Genomic DNA, 19,686 nt, shown 5'->3' on the forward strand with positions numbered 1-19,686 from the left:
AAGTTTTAATGTAGTCCAAAGAAAACAAACGTTACATGAAAATTCACACTGTGTCTCAACAAGAAATGTGCTACAAGTGCTGTTGTCATTTACTCTGAGTCCTAGTACATTCCTTGTGGCATTCTCTTAGTTCTGCGTTACTCATGCATCCAACTATTTTAATGAAAACCAGAGCTGCAGTGTTTTACTGTCCGAGCCCAAAAATAAATACAGCCCAACACGTTTTAGCCAGATATCTGTTGTGTCCTTATAGACACAGTAGTAGTATTCTCTTTCTGCATCCTTTGTGTTTTATTAACGTTTTGATTATGAGTTATTGATCCCGGATCCGTCAACATCTTTCCAACTGTACAGCAGTCTGGAACTGTCGGGTTTATTCTCGACGTTTCAACTTTTTTTCTGCATAATGGAAGAAAAATAACTTCCTTTTCTAATTTGTTTTCCCTCTCTTTATCTCTCTTTCTCTTTATCTCTCTCTCTCTCTCTCTCTCTCTCTCTCTCTTTATCTCTCTCTCTCTGTCTCTCTCTGTCTCTGTATATCTTTCTGTCTCTCTCTCTCTGTCTCTCTCTCTCTCTTTCTCTCTCTCTCTCTTTATCTCTCTCTCTCTCTCTCGGCCCCTAATTCTCTTCCATTGCATGCAGGAAAAAAGTAGTTTCCTATTTTGCTAATCTGTTTAGCTGCTACTGCGGTTTGGAGTTTGCAAAGTTGTCTTGAAAATACATATCAAATAAAAAAAGATTTTTTGTTTGAAATATAAAAAAAAATTTGAAAATGTATTGATGTGCGTGTTTATCTCCTCTCCCCTCACAGATGCACATTTATCTACGGTACGCCCACCATGTACGTGGACATGATTTCACAACAGGCAACGCATAAATATGACCTGTCATCAGTTATCACAGGTAAGAAAATATGTATCTATTTTATTTTATTTTATTTTATTTTATTTTATTTTATTTTATTTTATTTTATTTTATTTTATTTTATTTTATTTTATTTTATTTTATTTTATTTTATTTTATTTTATTTTATTTTATTTTATTTTATTTTATTTTATGACAATGCACATTAATGAACATGTACAGCAGTACACTTCAATATGCCAGCTTGTAGCCCATTATAGGCAGGTTGATGTTACAATAAATAATATTTAAATAATAATATTCTGTTCTTTATAGATAGCAGCAGCAGACAGAAAACATTTCCTTTAATCTTGTCATGTAGTACGTTAACTAAATCTCAACGATAAATTAAAAGTGCTGCGAGGAACTTTTGAATATTTCTAAAACAGTCTAATTTTTCCTCTGGTGATCATAAATGACATGTGACAGCAAACAAGACCATCAGTGCAAAGAATTATATTTTCATATAGGCTATATTTTCTTAATGCCTTTGTCATGGGTATACCTCGTTCAGGAACAACAGGTGGCGTGGTAAAAATACTACCGCTTTTCGTCCAAAGGGGGCGCAAGAATTACCACAAACTGAAAGTTCCTCAGAGAACCTTTTTAAATGCTCTGGTATTTGTTTTGTTCTAGGCATCATGGCGGGTTCCCCTTGTCCTCCAGAAGTGGTGAAGAAGGTTATTTCAGTCATGGGCATCCAGCAAATCACAGTGAGTAACTCTTATTAATATAACTTAAAGACCTACTTCACCGGTGGGAATATGACGGTGTATTAAACTCTGAGATCCTATGTAGTATAAATGTGCAAAAACTTTAGAAATCGGTTCATCCTAGCCTGAGAAAAGGCAGAAAGAGTGTTTTATGGTCTCACTTTCTAACCCTACATTTTACTATTGTGACATCACATTAGTAAAAATGTAGGGTTAGGATTAACAGGACAGCTGGGCCAAGGGAAGACTGAGGGAAGAAAAACCTCATTAATTATATTATTATAGCGATTTTATAATGATAGAACGCCAGTTCCGAATGGGTTCAGTATTCCTATAAATACAGCTCCGGTCTGGATTTTTCTTCAATCTTCATCTCTACATGACTTAATGGAAATGCTCTTAATCACTATAGAGCTGTTAAGCGGAAGTCCCTTACTTCCGGGGCATGGGGCCTATCGGCTCGAAAAACGGTAATCAATGGAAAGAAATGTATTATTTTCTGGTCCCAGTCATGAAATGCCTTCGATTACACATATGTTTTGTATGGATTTAGATGGTATTTTTTCGTGCAAAGAATGGAACAATTTAGCGAGTAGAAGCTGGATACGGTCAGGTTTTGTGCAGAGCGCTTTTGTGGACTACAGCTCTTCGCTGCTCTTGACGCTTATGATATACGTCACCACCACTCGCATCCGCTTAGCTCAGAAACATGGCTGTGTCTTTAATGCACTTTACCGCTTTCTTTCAATGACAAGACAAAAGTCTTCAGCGTGGCGAAAACCACTACACAAGTGGACATGTGGAGAGTTTCAATTTCTCGAGTGGGGAGATTGTTGGCGTTGTCCACGCCAGCCATTAGCATTAGCACTGTCAGTCGAGAAGTGGAGGGAATGTGTTGAGGTGACGTCACAGAGGCGACAAGACTTGTAGTTGTTCTCGTAACATTTTTTCAAAAGCCGTTAGACGAATAATCATACAACATACCGTCAAACTCTTCACATGAAAAATGATCATTTAGACCCATACAAAACATATATGTAATCCAAGGCATTTAATGACTGGGACCAGAAAATAGTAGATTACTTTCCATAGACTCCCATTAATTTTTCAGCCGATAGGTCCCATGCCCCGTAATTCCGCCACTTCCGCTTAACAGCTCTATATGCTTGTTGGGAATTTGGTAGAAATGTTGTCAGTAGTTAACATTGTAAAACCAAAATGTTCATTCTACTCAAACCTATAATAGTTAAACGAGAGGCACTGAACATTTGGAGTGGTCTCCTCATTTTTTTCCAGAGCTGTAGTATTGTCATTATATAGATTATATAAGAATGTAATTTGTCTCGCCATACAACTGTAGTTTAGTGATTCAGTGGTGCAATTCGGATTTCAAACACTAGAGGGAGACATATCCTTAGAAAACATCCATTATATTCGCTGCGTTCTATGGTTCCAATACCCATACTAGATACAGTACTATTTAGTATGATAGATAGTATGATTAGTATTAGGATGTCCCGATTCTTGTGGCCAGATTTAGGATGGTTGGAAGTACCCGGATGTCTACTAAATCCGTCCGAGATTGTTTGTGTTGAAAACAGCATCCTATTCGGGAGATTTCGACCCCTAATCCAGTGCGCACCTGAAGTGACGTCACATCGACGGAACCTCCATATGAAAACAAACGGGGATGGCGACGGATATAAAAAGCAAGAGGCAAGATCAAGGGCACAATGTTATGATGAAATAAATAAGTAAAAGTATGTCCCAATAAATAGTATGCCTATTGCATCCTAACTAGATTATTTTTATGGTCGGATGTAGTATGTAGAATAGAAAAAAGAAAGAGTATGAGATCTGGAACGCAGGGATTGTTTTAAAAAATAAGTATTTTAGACACACAAAAAAAGAGGCTTGATTTTGTAAAAGGTTTATTGGATGTGAGCACATGTTAGCACTTCCAAAAGTCTAGGAAATGTAAAATATATAGAATATACAATATATATGCATGAAAGTTGTTAAGTACAACATATAGCTGATGTGAAAGAAAATGGTTTGATAATATTTTATACAATATATCCATTATTTGTTTTTTTTATTGAAGTGTTGAGAAAATGTTTAGTATGTTACAGAGATTGTGACACAATGACTACATATATAGATGCTTTCTGAAGGTTAGAATAACATTTAAACAGGGATATATTGGCACTTAAAGACAGACTCTATACAGCTTGCAAATCAGATGCAGTGATACACCTTTTGAGCTTACCCACATCTGTTAAAGCCTTTTGTGTCTTGAGCTTTCTGGAGAAATTGGTCTTCCATTTTTTTGTCCTTATCACTAGATTTTTCGTGATTGTATTTATTTCGTTGTTCCTATAGGTGGCTCTGTTGCTCAGCGTTTGGGTTTAGGAGATAACATACATTTGTTTTTATATTTACAATTGTTGTTGAGGCAGTGAATGCACCAGGAAATTTAAAAATACTCTGTTTCTTTGTAGCCCTTGTTTACTCAAATGCATCTTTGATTGCCTGAATTCTGAATTTTCACATCAACTCTGATAATAGTGATTGAACGGGGCGGCTGTGGTGAAGTGTGTAGGGCGATCGTCCACTGGGTTGCAGGGTCGGTGGTTCGATCCCCCGTCTCCCCGCCACATGTCCAAGTGTCCCTGGGCAAAGAGACACTGAACCCCTAAATTGCTCCCGATAGTTAGCTTGCACCCTGCGTGGTAGCTGCTGCTGCTATCGATGTATGAATGTGTGTGTGATTGGGTGAATGTGTACAAAACAATGTAAAGCGCTTTGAGTCTGTGAAAAACCAGGGAAAAGCGCTTTATAAGTGGAGTCCATTTACTATAGTATTTACCAATAAAAAGTTCTTCATGTTTTTAGCTCTGATAGAGACAGACAGACAGACAGACAGACAGACAGACAGACAGAGAACGTGTGTGTGTGTATCTATGAAAGTGTGTGTGATTATATGAGTGACAGTAACACGTAGCAGGTGAATAGATGGACAGTGTTGAAGTAGAGTGAGTCAGCGTTGCGTGTGTGTGTAGCCAGCCTGTCACCTGGACGGGCTGTTCTCTCTCCTGTGGAAAAGACACAAAAACCAGGTGCCAATTTAAACAGTGTCTCGCTCCAAACCAAAGACAAGTTTATTTATACAACACATTTCATACACAGAGGCGACTCAAAAAACCATGTAACCATGAGGTCTCTGGTTCCTCCTCCCAGTAACCATGAGGTCTCTGGTTCCTCCTCCCAGTAACCATGAGGTCTCTGGTTCCTCCCAGTAACCATGAGGTCTCTGGTTCCTCCTCCCAGTAACCATGAGGTCTCTGGTTCCCCCTCCCAGTAACCATGATGTCTCTGGTTGGATCCCCGGCACCGGACAGGAGGGTGTTAGTAGTAAAACTATTGGTGGCTGCTATTACATCTACGGTGCACCACCATCTCTACCATTGTGTCCTTGAGCAAGACACTTAACCCCCAAACTGCTCCAGGGGCGCTGTACTATGGCTGACCCTGCGCTCTGACCCCCTCAGGAGTGTGGTAACCAATGTAACCATTGACTAATTAAGTAACTTAACTATATTGAACATTTAAAGGTGGAGGCAGCAGTGATTCTGGAGAACGCTTGTTGTCAAAATTATATATTTTTTGTCAAAATCAGTTTATATCTCCCTCACGATCCGCTACCTCTCCATACTGTGTGTAAGTAAATACACTTCCTAGGCTCTGTGAATGGACATGTTGGTAGCTACAGTACAGTGGGGCCCTTTTTGTTTACATACCCTTTGTTTACATACCAGTTTACAGAGCCTAGGCTGCGTATTAACACCAGATTATTTTTTTAGCACACACACACCGTATGGACAGGTAGCAGATCGTGAGGAGATATTCACTGATTTTGACAAAGTGATTTTGATAACAATCGTTGCTGACTCCACCTTTAAGGTGTTTAGTTTAGTTTTAAATTTAGCAATATTTTGGGCAGATCTAAAATCTTCAGTGAGTTGATAACAGGTTATACACCGCAGTATAGTTAAAGATTTGAGCTTCTTGAAAAGGTTTTATCTTGAAAATCCTGGAAAAATGCTTAAATTTGACTCTTAATAATCTGTGTGTGCCCCTGTGTACTGTACTGTACTGTAGTGACTAGACTGCACGGCCAACATGGAAAAGTTCAGACGGGGACTCAGAGTTCTGCGGTCGGGAAGTGAAAAACAAAATCGTTCTAAGCCAAATACTGAACCGCTCCAAAACACCGGCTTAAACACAGCGTCACAGACAGGGATGTCATGTTGGGCTTTAAGTAAATGCCATAATGATGAGCTTTAAAATGCCCCACAAAAGGTAGTGATCAGTGGAAAACATTTCACTTTAAAAATCTCAAGGGTCATGGGTTCATTTAAAGCCACAGCGCGTAACTTTTTCATATAAATGAATGTCGGTCACACTCAAGCCATCGCCAAATGAGTTGACACAAAGTTGATTAAGCCTTATCAGCTCCACAAAACTCTCTCTGTATTTCTAAGTATGGCAGTGTTTACAAACTGGTGTCGCCCCCCCCCCACCCTGACACTGGTGCAGGAGCTCAGAAAAATCCCAAGAAGAGCCCAAGAAATGTTTCAGTTGTTGATTCCACTGCTAAGAAAAAATCTGGACGTACAGCAGAAGGTATAAAATCCATGCGCCATCACTGAAGGCTTTACCTCATGTAGATGCGCTGACAGTGTTGTTGTGATAACTCTTCATGGGGGCGACAGAAGTTACGCACTCTAGCTTTGAACTCATTTGCATGTGTGAGATGGTGTAAACTATAATAATAATAATAATAATAATAATAATAATAATAATAATAATAATAATAATAATAATAATAATAATAATAATAATAATAGATCGGATTTATGTAGCGCTTTTAATCACACTCAAAGCGCTTCACAGGGTTCCAGGTTCCATTCATTCACACACAGTCATACCTAGTTACTGCCTGAATCTCAATGGCACAACAGAAGTTACTTACTATAGCTTTAAACTCATGCATGTGAACTCAGGGTTTGTATTCTACAGTAGTTACCTTGTAGTTTAAAGGCCCTGGGAGCTCAATGGCGGGTTCCCTTCTGGGCCCTCTTTGCCTTGACCCTGCAGCCCTGGAAAGCCTGTGTGTCTCTGACCTGCTTTCCTTTCTGCTGCGCGGGAGACGCACACACAGCGTCGGGCCGCACACGGCTAGAATCCATCCACCTTAGAGAGAGAGACAGAAGAGATACAGGTGGCTGGTGTGTGAACGCTAAGATGAGCAGCTTCAATTGTCTGTTTAGTGTGAAGTCTTGACTTTGATTAATGTGGTCCACTCTAGATGTATTGGAAAACATTTTGGTAATCCTCTTGAATTTTCCTTTACTCAAAAACACATTTGAGTAAAATGCGTGCGTGTGTGTGTGTGCGCGTGTGTGTGCATGAAACTGAAACAGGATTCCACTCATGTAAAACGTCTTCAAAGCGAGATCAAAAGCTCCACATGGTGCCTTTAATTCCTACACCACTTTTACGACCAACTTCCTGCTAAATGAACCCCTCGGCTGTGCCTTGTGTTAATGTGTAAACTAACCGGATAAACATTATAGTTCCAAACATCACCGTGGCTGTGTTGTGTTGTCTCAGGCAAGGGCAGACAGACAGACAGACAGACAGACAGACAGACAGACAGACAGACACACACACACACACACACACACACACACACTTTCAAGCAGGGGGTCCAAAAGTTTGAGTATCAAACACGGCACATTTCCTGCATTCTTGTTCATTCCTAAGCCACTGCAACGAGGGCAGAACCGACCGGTGGTCTCAGGTGTGTGTGTGTGTGTCTGTGTGTCTGTCTGTCTGTCTGTGTCTGTCTGTCTGTCTGTCTGTCTATCTGTCTGTCTGTCTGTCTGTCTGTCTGTCTGCCTGCCTACCTGCCTGTCTGTCTGTCTGTCTGTCTGTCTGTCTGTCTGTCTGTCTGTCTGTCTGTCTGTCTGTCTGTCTGTCTCTCTGTCCATCTGTCAGTCAGTTACCTGCGTAGTGGGGCCAGCTGGCAGGTGCAGGCCCAGAGGTTGTTGGACAGCGTGAGGTTAGTGATGGAGCCGAACTGGAATCCTTTGGGCAGAGAGCGCAGTCTGTTGTGGTCGAGGTGCAGCGACTTCACCGCCGTCACACCGGTGAAAGCGCCGTCGGAAAACTAGAGAGAGAAAAGGTCGACAGTAGAACCCTGGTGTTAATACACAGCCTAGGCTCCGTAAACAGGCATGTCGCTAGCTACGGTGGGCCCTTTTTCGACCAGTTTGGTCTCGTTTGCTGTTACATGTCATTTTTTATCATCAGAGGAAAAATTTGACTGTTTCAGAAATATTTAAAGTTCCTCGTAGCACCTTTAACTTTTATTCTCAGTGCCTAATATCATTTTAATTTCCTCATTTATTCCTCTCCCATGGCCCAAATATTCATAGAACATACCGTTTATTAATCAGTCAATTGCACTGAGGATTGACAGTGTTGATAAAAACATGCCTGACATCCCGCTGTGTGTGTGTGTGTGTGTGTGTGTGTGTGTGTGTGTGTGTGTGTGTGTGTGTGTGTGTGTGTGTGTGTGTGTGTGTGTGTGTGTGTGTGTGTGTGTGTGTGTGTGTGTGTGTGTGTGTGTGTGTGTGTGTGTGTGTGTGTGTGTGTGTGTGTGTGTGTGTGTGTGTGTGTGTGTAGTCAGTAAGATGCAGAGTAAGGGGAAATCTCTCCAGTGTTTCTGTGGCATGAAAGCCTCCTCTCATCCATACACACACACACACACACACACACACACACACACACACACACACACTTATGTAAACACCGACAGTCACTGGCCAACTGCTAAATGCTTCAGATAGGTGCAAGATGAACCCCATCTACGTCATGAAAAGTTTAGTGTTATGAGGGCAGAGTTGGCCGTTTGAATGGGACAGTTGTGTTGTAATGTGAACATGTACAGGAGGTGTATATGAGCAATATCAAGATAAAATATTTTTTTTTGGCATTTTCAAGCGTTATTAGACAGTACAGAGTTGAAATGGGGAGACACAGAGAGAGAGGGAGGGGGGGATGACCTGCAGTAAAGGTCCACGGGTCGGATTTGAACCCGCGACCACTGCAACGAAGGCCGGAGCCAATATGGTACACGCTCTATCCACTACGCCACCGGAGCTCCCAAGATAAGATCATTTTAATTTGGATGTGTGAAAGCTCCTTCTGTAGTTTTGAGTTTCGCCTCACGCTATCTGCTATACCTGTCCATACTGTGTTTGCGCTGAAGAAAAAACCTGGTGTTAATACACAGCCTAGGCTCTGCACACATGTTGCATGTTGCTAGCTACGGTGGGCCCATTTAGTTAACACACCCTTTGTTTACATACCAGTTTTTTTACAGAGCCTAGGCTGTGTATTGACACCAGGTATTTTAGTTCAGGGTGTGCACACCAACTGCCACCTGTGTCATAGTTGTTGTGTCCTTGGGCAAGACACTTCACCCACCTTGCCTCGTGTGAATGTCAATAGTCAGCCTGCTATCGGTGTATGAATGCGTGTGTGAATGGTAACGTGTAAATGGGAACAGGTCTCCCTTGCAAAAGAGTCTTCGGTCTCAATGGGATTTACCTGTATAAATAAAGGTTAACAAAAAACTACAAAAAACTACAAAAAGTGATTTTGACAACACACTTTCTCCAGAATCGCTGACTACTGCACCAGAAGTTTTTTTTTACGAGAGGCCGTTTGGAAATTTCCACCGTAGGTCCCGACAAGTAGCCGAAAGTCTCTTAGGTAAGACCTGGTGTTCTGAAGCAATGAAAGAAATGGAAGATGGATGACTTCCAATACAGCCGCGCCGAGGTGTTTTCAATCTTCTTGCCAGTAAGTCCTGCAAAAAGGGCCCAATTGTCCATTCAAGCTAAAAATATACCTCCTCTCCGAGCTACTGTGGAACACCCTCTCTCTTCCACAGTGTTTACCAGTCTCCTCTCACCCCTCCTGACCTGTTTACAAGAACACACACACCTTCGCTGGAAATAACATTTGTGTAATAATTAGACTTTCGGAAAACAGGCTTTGGCCCACAGCCAGCAAACAAAAACAGTCTAAAAATACCTGCTTGCTTTTATACCCTTTACCTGCCTCTCAACACACACACAATTCCATCCACACACACGCACATGCACACACACACACACACGCACGCACGCACGCACGCACGCACACACACACACACACAGGTTGTTATTTTACAGTGAATGTGTGTGTGTCCCTCCATACTGTGGCATAGGTATATACATTCAAATATTGGATCAACCTCAAGTATGAAGCAAATGTTAAACTCAGGAATGTTTTAGAAGTAGTGTGTGGCGTAGCATAGAGCTGTGACTGTATACAGTAGGTCTATGCTGAAGCTAATAGGGAAGATATGGATGATAGAGATTTAAATCTTGGATAGGGTCATAAGTTACAATGTAATGCACAGTGCAACCTTTAAAAGTCTTTAGTCTTCATGCCTGTGGGGGGTGCATGCAGACAGACACATGTGCACAGTCACAGCAGCAGCAGCAGCAGCAGCATACACTCAGGGCATCCCTCTGTTTTGCTGCACTTTAAGTTTATTTCTTAACTTTACAGCCTTTTCTCCAAACATGTGTTAATTTTCTATGGAAGTTAACACCTTCAAGTGGAGCCAGCGATTTCTTGAGAAAGCTTGTTATCGAAAATCACATGTCAAAATCCGGTTGCGAGGGGGCGCCCTTAGCTCAGTTGGTAGAGCGTCCCCCCCCCCCATGGGTCTCGGCCAGCAGCGGACCCGGGTTCGATTCCAGCCCGCGGTCGTTCTCTGCATGTCACTCCCCTCTCTGCCCCATTTCAACTCTGTCTCTACACTATCAATAAAGCATAAAAATGCCAAAAGAAATATCTAAAAAAAAAAAAAAAAATACGTTAGCGAATCGTGAGGAGATATTCACTGATTTTGACAACAAGCGTTCTCGCTGGCACATGTGCGTCCTGTAGCTGGAAGTACATCTGCTTTTAAAATACAGAAATGCAGCGTAAAGTCAGGTTTTTGCATCGTCAACATTATACAGTGAGACAGATGGACACCAACCACTGCAGACTGGAACGATGCTTAAAGGAATACTTCACCCATACGGAACCGGCGTTCTATCATTATAAAATCGCTATTATAATATAATGAATGAGGTTTTTCTTCCCTCAGTCTTCCTTTGGCCCAGCTGTCCTCTTAAACCTAACCCTACATTTGACCAAGTGTGATGTCACGCATGGTAAAATGTAGGGTTAGACTGTGAGACCATAAAACACTCTTTCTGCCTTTTCTCAGGCTAGGATGAACCGATTTCAAAAATGTTTGCACATTTATACTACATAGGATCTCAGAGTTCAATACACCTTCATATTTCCACCGGTGAAGTAGGTCTTTAAGTCCTTTGTTATGTAATATTTATATTTACCATCCGGTTTGAATGGGATTGAAACATATGAACCAACTGCTGTATAGAAGCAGCGATTTGTGTGAAAAATGCCTGTTGGCTGCTACAAGGGGGGGGGGGGAGTGGGGGGGGGAAGGGGGTGTCGACCATTGGCAAGTCTGCACATGTAAATACGCTGATGAAATATAGTCGAGAACGAGTTTTCCAGACCAGAGTAAATAAACAAACATTGGGACAGACACACAGGCTAGTACACACAGGTTAGTATACACAGGTTAGTATAGAGCCCTTTTCATGAGATACACCTGATATTCTGACCTTATAAAATGATGTTAGTAAAAGCTGAAGACTATAATCAATGGTTATTCATTTATATTTTTGACTCTACCTTTTCCCTTTTATCTTAAACACTAGTTGGGGCGCTCCGGTGGCGTAGTGGATAGAGCGCGTACCATATTGGCTCCGGCCTTTGTTGCAATGGTCGCGGGTTCGAATCCGACCCGTGGACCTTTACTGCAGGTCATCCCCCCTCTCTCTGTCTCCCCATTTCAACTCTGTACTATCAAAATAAAGCTTGAAAATGGCAAAAAAAAACCCTAGTTGAATTAATACTGAAAATACTTTGGCTCTGAATTAAGAGCATTTCAAAGTCAAAGGTCAACTTTATTTCTACAGCACATTTAAAAACAGCATCAGATGACCAAAGGGCTGTACAAGATACACTACAACACAACATATAAGATACATGAGGAAAAAAGGGAGGAGTTAGAATAAAATATTCTATTACTCATGATGATAGCTATAAATTGATTTGTAACTTTTACCCTATTCAAGTGCAGCTTCTCGCCCTCTAAACTATAATGCTAAGTCTATCTATCCATTAAAACTATAGATTGACCTTCTCATTTACCTGCCTCTCAACACACAAACACACACACTATAGGGCCACCTTTTCACTCCCGCACACATTTCCAACTATTTAGGATTTCTTCACTCACTCTCGTTCGTGTCATTCTAAAAGACTTACAAGAAGCTCTAACCTATTGAAAAATCACAAACACACACACAGACACACACACAGACACACACACACACACACACACACACACACACACACACACACACACACACACACACACTGACCTTCTCCAGCCCCATGTTGTCCAGGTGTAGCTTCTCCATGTATCTCCCAAAGCTCTGGAAGGCATTATCTGGTATCATCTTCATGGGATTCTTGCCCAACGTGAGCTCCTCCACCACCCTCAGTTTACTCATGGCCTCTCTGGGATAAGTCGCCATTTTGTTTCTGTCCAGATGAAGTATAGCCAGGTTCTCCACTTCGTCCAAAGAGCCCGGCTGTAAAGTGGTCAGCTCGTTTCCCGCCATGTGCAACCAACGCAGGTCTTTGGCGCCCGCGAACACGCCTTGCCTCAGCTCCCGCAGCTTGTTATCATTGAGCTGTAGGATAAACAGATTGATCATCGGCGAAAAAATACCTTTGGCCAAATCGCTGATCTGATTCCCGTCCAGGTAGAGATACGTCAACTCGGTTAAATCGTCGAAAGCGCCGGGTTTCACGTTTTGGATTTCGTTGTTGGACAGGTAGAGGTATATGAGCTTTTTCAGCCCCTTAAAAGCCTGCGAGCCGATCTCCCTTAGCTGGCAGTGTTGCATGTGCAGAGAAATCAGCCCCTTGCTTTCGCCGAAGGCTCCTGTGGGGATGTTGCCCAAGTTGTTCCTTTGCAGGTTGAGCAAACGGGTGACTTCCGACACCCGCGGGATCCTCTTGAGCCCCACGCTGTCGCAGATGACGTGTTGGAGGTCCCCGTGGCAGTGGCACAAGTTTGGGCATTGGGTTATGGGAGGGAGGCCCTGTATGGTGGGTCCCAGGACCAAGAGACAGGTCCCAAGCAATAGCCAGCTCACACAACGCATAATGCAGTGAGGACCAGACCACCAAGATTTTTTAACTAGAGCGTCTTGTAAGTCTTTTTAGAAGTGCACGAATGGAGTGGGAAAACAATCCTAAATAGTTAGAAGTGTGTGTGGGAGCTAAACGGTGGCCCTACTCGAGTGTGTGTGTGTGTGTGTGTGTGTGTGTGAGAGAGAAGGAGTGAAAAGGTGAGAGTGAGTGAGAGAGCTAAAAAGGAGGGAGATATTCGCTTTGGGGAAGAAGGGAGGATCAAGCGGTCAACACAGAACACACACAGCACTATTTATAACATTTACTTGAGGAAAAAAAACGAAGGAGGTCCGGGAGCCGGGGTGTTGGAGCAGTGAGAACGCTTTGCAGCAGGAGGAAGTCAAGTGTCTGTGAGAATTTAACCCTGAAAGAGCAGGAAAGAGATTAGTACAAGAGAGTCTATCTATCTATCTATCTATCTATCTATCTATCTATCTATCTATCTATCTATCTATCTATCTATCTATCTATCTATCTATCTATCTATCTATCTATCTATCTATCTATCTATCTATCTATCTATCTATCTATCTATCTATCTATCTATCTATCTATCTATCTATCTATCTATCTATCTATCTATCTATCTATCTATCTATCTGTCTGTCTGTCTGTCTGTCTGTCTGTCTGTCTGTCTGTCTGTCTGTCTGTCTGTCTGTCTGTCTGTCTGTCTGTCTGTCTGTCTGTCTGTCTGTCTGTCTGTCTGTCTGTCTGTCTGTCTGTCTGTCTGTCTGTCTGTCTGTCTGTCTGTCTGTCTGTCTGTCTGTCTGTCTGTCTGTCTGTCTGTCTGTCTGTCTGTCTGTCTGTCTGTCTGTCTGTCTATCTATCAATAGTTGGAAAGATATTGACATTGATATTGAAAATTAGACTGTTTCAGATATATTTTAGAAGTTCCTTGCAGCACCTTTAAGTCATTTTTAGGTATTTTAATGTTAGAATAATGTTAGTTTGAAGTCCAGCCCTTACATGTTATGTTCAAGGGTGTCTGAGAATCAAGCAGCCCTAAAAAGACATCACAGGACCGGACTACTCTGGAAGGAGCTGTTGTGACCCTGTGTGTCTCAATGTGTTTATTTACCTGTATAAATAAAGGTTAAAAAAAACGATTGACAACTTTCTGCTGGATCTAACATTTTCCAGACACAAGACAAGCAAAAAAAAAAAACCTTCTGTTGTAGCCCTGTGTGTTTTATGTGTTTGAGCAGGTGAGTGTTTTAACAACGTGGCGTGCGGTGGGTTTCAAACGGTGCGCGCTGCCAGACAGGGCTATTGTTTTTCAGTCTGCGGTGGCAGGAAAAGAGAGCCACTCCTGTTTTATAACCTGTAATGGTCTCCAGATGGGCTAGAGAGAGAGAGAGAGAGAGGCCAGGTCGCAACAATCACTAAAAAGGATATGTCCATCATCTCAGGAATGGTCTTTTTTTTTATATATTCCACTTTACATTCCTATATGAATTCTTTGTGAAATGGGAGTGTGTGTGTCGGATTATGTAATGTTTTTTTTTTACAGTCACACCTGTGAGTTGTTAAGGTGATTGTGGAAATTTTTAACTTATAGATATCATCATTAAACTGTTATAATACCAGTTGATTACTTATATTTAAAAAAAATTGTATTAGAATGCTTTTGGAGATGTTTAAATATATATGCAAATTTAGCAATATCTAACTAATTCTGTGTGAGTTTGCAAAGTATGTAAGTAGTATGTATGTATGTATAGTTCGTAAATGGCAAATATAATATAGTATCGCCAATTGTACAGAGAGTATATGGATTAAGAGAAGCGAATATAATAAATATTTTTATTTTTTTAATTTAATAAATATTTTTATTTTTTATTTGTTTTACTATGGAAAAGGGGTAGGATTAAATAAGTGTATACTTCTTCCCGCTCCTTTTCAGGCATATCTCAGAAATACAGATAATTTGTTTTCCTTTTTTTTTTTGTGAAAACATAATTTGTTTATTGTATTTCCATGCTTTTCATTTTGTTTTGTATGTTTGATATGTCTGAAATAAATTGAATCAAATCAAATCAAATCAAAACGCACAAATCTAGATGTTGGATAAAGCCAGAGTTAAAAAAATTGGATTTCATTTGTACAACATATTAGTGTCCAAAGGTTTTTACTTTTTACTGAACAGATTTCAGTCGGTGGATGGGTTTTTGGCTTCAGGCAGCTGCGTTTATAAGATGGATGTACCCGTCCAGGAAAAATGGAATCTAGAGTTTACTTAACAAATCTAGCATTTTATTGGGAATATCGTCTCCTCCCTGATTTTTCCAGGGTCTAAGTTCCCACTGTTAACGTCCCTGCAGCTCTTATTTAACCTTTTAACTTCTCTCACTGTGTTTGTATCTCCACCTGGGAATGTTAGTGTCGTATTTTATCTGTCTGTCTATTTCTCCTGCAAAGATTGTCTAACTTTTTTTTATTTATTTTTTATACTTTTTTTTATTTTTTATTTTTTTTCTTCAAAGAACATACACAAACACACACAACTAAAAAAGTGAACACAAAGGCAAAATACAAAACAAAACTAAACAAACAACCACTAGCACTTCTGCTGTGACCTGGCATTTTAACAGTTGTAATGTTACAGCTGTTCATTAATATGCACTGTCTGTCCCTAACAAATAAAAAAATAAAAAATTAATTTAGTGGTTAGAGCGTGTACCATATATGCTCGGTATTCATCGCAGAATACCCTGGTTTAAATAATATTTTTTTTTAATTATTATTATTTTTTTTATAACTAACCCCTATTAATGTGTGTGTGTGTGTGTGTGTGTGTGTGTGTGTGTGTGTGTGTGTGTGTGTGTGTGTGTGTGTGTGTGTGTGTGTGTGTGTGTGTGTGTGTGTGTGTGTGTGTGTGTGTGTGTGTGTGTGTGTGTGTGTGTGTGTGTGTGTGTGTGTGTGTGTGTGTGTGTGTGTGTGTGTGTGTGTGTGTGTGTGTGTGTGTGTGTGTGTGTGTGTGTGTGTGTGTGTGTGTGTGTGTGTGTGTGATTGACAGATTGGATATGGGACCACAGAAAACAGCCCGGTGACTTTCTGCTGCCACCCGCTAGACAACCTGGAGAGGAAAGCCGAGACCGTGGGATACATTCTGGACCATTTAGAGGTACTTTATACATGGAAGAAAACTGTATTACAACATCAGTCCAAAAAAACTATTGAATCTTTTCAGTGACCACTTCATTAGGGACACCTGCTTCAGTTTATATGTCCTTATCTTATCTTTATTTTATCTTTATTTTATTTTAAAGTTGCTCTGAGGAACTTACAGTTTGTGTTCATTCTTTCACCCCCTGTGGACAAAAGCGCTAGTGTTTTTACTACGCCAGCTGTAGTTCCTGGGTTGAGCGTTGTCATGACAAAGGCATTAAGAAAAACTACATAAAAATATCATTCTTTGCACTGATGGTCTCGTTTGCTGTTCCATGTTATTTACAGTATGATCATCAGAGGAAAAAATAAAACTGTCTCAGAAATATTAAAAGTTCTTCGTAGCACCGGTAACTTTATGTTAATTAATAAGTAAAGTATTAAAGGTGTAAAAATCAAATCTTGTCCTCCACAGGTGAAGTGTGTGAACCCTTCCTCAGGACAGGTGCTTCCTTTGGGGCAGAATGGAGAAGTGATGATCAGGGGCTGGTGTGTGATGACCGAATACTGGGGGGAACCAGACAAAACTAAAGAATGCATCACAAAGGAAGGCTGGTACAAGACTGGGTGAGTGTGCGTCTGTTAGTTAGTTGGCTTAATTTGGTTAATCATCCACTTAAAGCTATAGGGCGTAACTTTATTGCATTGATCGAACGGCCAGCTATTTTCTTTGTGTTCATTGTGAATTAAAAAACACGGTTTAAAACACTTATGAGGGGAACTGTATAGTTTCCTTTAGTATTTATCCAAATGTGTGGGTATCTTTGTGATCAGATTTTAAAGCTATAGTTTGTAACTTTATTCATATAGATTAATGTCTGTTGGATTCAAGCCATTGTGAAAGGGGTTGACACAAAGTGATTAAGTCTATCAGCTCCACCAAGCTTTCTCTGTATTTCTCAGTATGGCAGCGTTTAGAAACTGGTGTTGCCCCCCTGACACTAGCGCAGGAGCTCAAGAAAAATCCCAAGAAAGGTTTCAATTGTTGATTCTACCGCTTAGAAAAAACCTGGACGTACAGCAGAAGGTATAAAATCCATGCGCGATCACTGAAGGCTTTACCTCATGTTAGATGCGCTGACAGTGTAGTTGTAATTCCTCAGAATTCCTCATGGGGGCGACATAAGTTACACACTATAGCTTTAAAATTACCATTGATTTTCAGTACAGTTACTGACGTTTGAACGTTTGTATATTTTCCTTTTTAGGGACATCGGCAGCTTGGACGCGTACTGCTATCTCAAGATCGACGGGCGGATTAAAGACATGATCATCAGAGGAGGAGAGAACATTTACCCGGCTGAGATCGAACAATTCCTTCACACACACCCCAAGATACAGGAGGCTCAGGTCAGCTCACACAGACATAACCTAAAGCCCAGTTCAGACCAAAGATTCGCCTTGATACTGCTTGCGACGAGACGGTTTTAGAACGTCGCGGGGGGAGAAGTCACAGTGGTGTGAACCGCTCGTTGCAGTGCGTTGCAAGCCGTTGCAAGGCGTCGCAGAAGATTCAACATGTCAAATCGCAAGGTCCAGTTTTAGAACGTCTCGGCGGTCTCGTCGCAAGGAGTTGCGAGCTGCAAGCAGTTGCAAGGCGAATCTTTGGTCTGAACTGGGCTTAAGGCATTTTATATATAGAATACAGTATGTTAGTATAAAAAAAATATATAATTTAATGAAAATGAAAACTGAAAACTGAAACCTGAAACCTTTGAAGGTCCAAGTTGATCAAGTTTTTAATGTTAACGGACCCATTTACCCTGATATATGATAATAACATAATATGATAATAATGATATGATTCAAATTTGTGAAATAAAGCTTTTCGAAATCTGTAATTTTTTTTTGTGAAATCAATGGAAATCTTTCTTTCTCAATTGTTGGATGAGATAAACATTTTTTTTTAATTATCATATCATTTAAAGGTGCAGTGTGACATCATCAGGAAAGTTTTACAAAGTTCTAGAATGCAACGCTCCCTGGGTAACCCCAACCCTTTCGAATAATAACAGAAGCTACAGTGGCCTTCAAGGACAAGAACAATTTTAAATTTTAAACAATGCACCTGATGACATTCCAACTATGACACTTTCAAGATGGCGGCACTAGGCCTTGGTCCAAAATATGCAGAAATATGGACATATATGAGACCCTTTCTAAGAAAAAAAAACACACTGCAGGTTTAATATAATAATATTTGCTGTTTTCAAAACACAACATTTGAACATTTAATTATTATTATTTTTTTCATTGTTATACTTTGTATTATTATTAAATGAGAGGATGTGTGTTGTTCTGTGTTGCAGGTGGTGGGAGTGGAGGATTCTCGTATGGGAGAAGAGCTCTGTGCCTGCATCAAGCTGGTGGAGGGAGAGGAATGCACACCAGAAGAAATAAAGGCTTACTGCAAGAATCAGGTCAGCAATACTCCCATTATTATTATACATTTCAATTTAATTTATCTACTTTTTACTTTCCATTTTTATTTAATTTTTATATACACAATTTTTTTTAAATGTTGTACCCTTTTTGCACTATTTAGTATTTAGAATTATTTAATGTAATTACTGTTTATCTGTATCTTATTCTACTTTATTTTATTATTATTATTATTGTTCCTATTTGCACCGTGGGTCAGAGACAAACGCCATTTTGAATAATAAATAAATACAGGTATATTATAATGACCAGGATTAATTTTCAAGTTTATTTGATAGGGACTGATTCTACCACATAGACACTTAAAGGTGCCACAAGGAACTTCTGAAATATTTCTGAAACAGTCTCATTTTTCCTCTGATGATGATGAATGACATTTAACAGCAAACGAGACCATCAGTGTGAAGAATGCTATGTTTATATAGTTTTTCTAAATGCCTTTGTCATGGGTAGGGGAGAACGGGGTAAGTAGGCACACTTTTTACTCTAGTGAGAATTGCTCATCACCAAAACATCTGTCAATAGCCATTCCTACATTAAATTGAAGCTTAAGGTGTTGGCTAGAAATGTGTGTCTCTCTTTTTTTCCAACTTATTGTAATGAAGAAGTAATTTACCATCAAAGACAATCTGACACATTGTGACAACCAACCCCATCAAGGGGTCGGTTGTCACACACTATGGGGTTGTTTGTCACAATGTTATCTTAATGGGAAAAATCTTAAAAAGAAGGCAAGGAGGCAGAACCAAATTTGAATGTTTAATTGCATTGTCAAGTTGACAAATAGGCCTACATAACGTTCTGTAGCCTTGGCAGCTGGTCTAGTTTGGGATGCACTGGGTTGTTTTGATTTTGTTGCTCTTTTTTCTTTTGCTTGCTAGCTGCCTTTTCCTGCTCTATTCTTTCCTTCTCTGGGGTGTCAGTGAGGATACAGCTTGACAATTTCTTTCGTTATTGGGTTCCTTTTCTGGCTGCAGCCTTGAGA

The 19,686-nt window shown here is 40.4% G+C and overlaps 2 protein-coding genes across 2 annotated transcripts in view; one reads left to right on the forward strand and one right to left on the reverse strand.

Annotated features, from left to right (window-relative positions):
• Positions 1–19,686, forward strand: part of acsf2 (acyl-CoA synthetase family member 2) — a 48,722-nt gene that overhangs the window by 25,476 nt on the left and 3,560 nt on the right. The window contains exons 9-14 of the mRNA XM_080049621.1: positions 812–903; positions 1,540–1,616; positions 16,108–16,215; positions 16,675–16,826; positions 17,468–17,609; positions 18,569–18,679. Of these exons, the coding sequence (XP_079905747.1) occupies positions 812–903; positions 1,540–1,616; positions 16,108–16,215; positions 16,675–16,826; positions 17,468–17,609; positions 18,569–18,679 (682 nt within the window). The remainder of the gene's footprint in view (positions 1–811; positions 904–1,539; positions 1,617–16,107; positions 16,216–16,674; positions 16,827–17,467; positions 17,610–18,568; positions 18,680–19,686) is intronic.
• chad (chondroadherin) lies at positions 3,554–13,291 on the reverse strand. The gene is made up of 4 exons (XM_080049622.1): positions 12,272–13,291; positions 7,688–7,851; positions 6,706–6,872; positions 3,554–4,711 (listed from the first exon to the last, which is right to left on the reverse strand). Exons 1-3 carry the CDS (start codon positions 13,061–13,063, stop codon positions 6,731–6,733), a joined length of 1,098 nt encoding a protein of 365 aa, XP_079905748.1. The 5' UTR covers positions 13,064–13,291; the 3' UTR covers positions 3,554–4,711; positions 6,706–6,730.

This window comes from Ammodytes marinus, assembly GCF_949987685.1.
Source record: "Ammodytes marinus genome assembly, chromosome: 20".
NCBI lineage: Eukaryota > Metazoa > Chordata > Actinopteri > Uranoscopiformes > Ammodytidae > Ammodytes > Ammodytes marinus.

Coding starts and splice junctions, on each gene's coding strand:
- chad (XM_080049622.1), bottom strand. CDS start 13,063: ATGCGTTGTGTGAGCTGGCTATTGCTTGGGACCTGTCTCTTGGTCCTG. Junction 7,852..12,271: donor ACAACATGGGGCTGGAGAAG/GTCAGTGTGTGT, acceptor TTCTCTCTCTAG/TTTTCCGACGGCGCTTTCAC. Junction 6,873..7,687: donor CAGCTGGCCCCACTACGCAG/GTAACTGACTGA, acceptor TCTCTCTCTAAG/GTGGATGGATTCTAGCCGTG.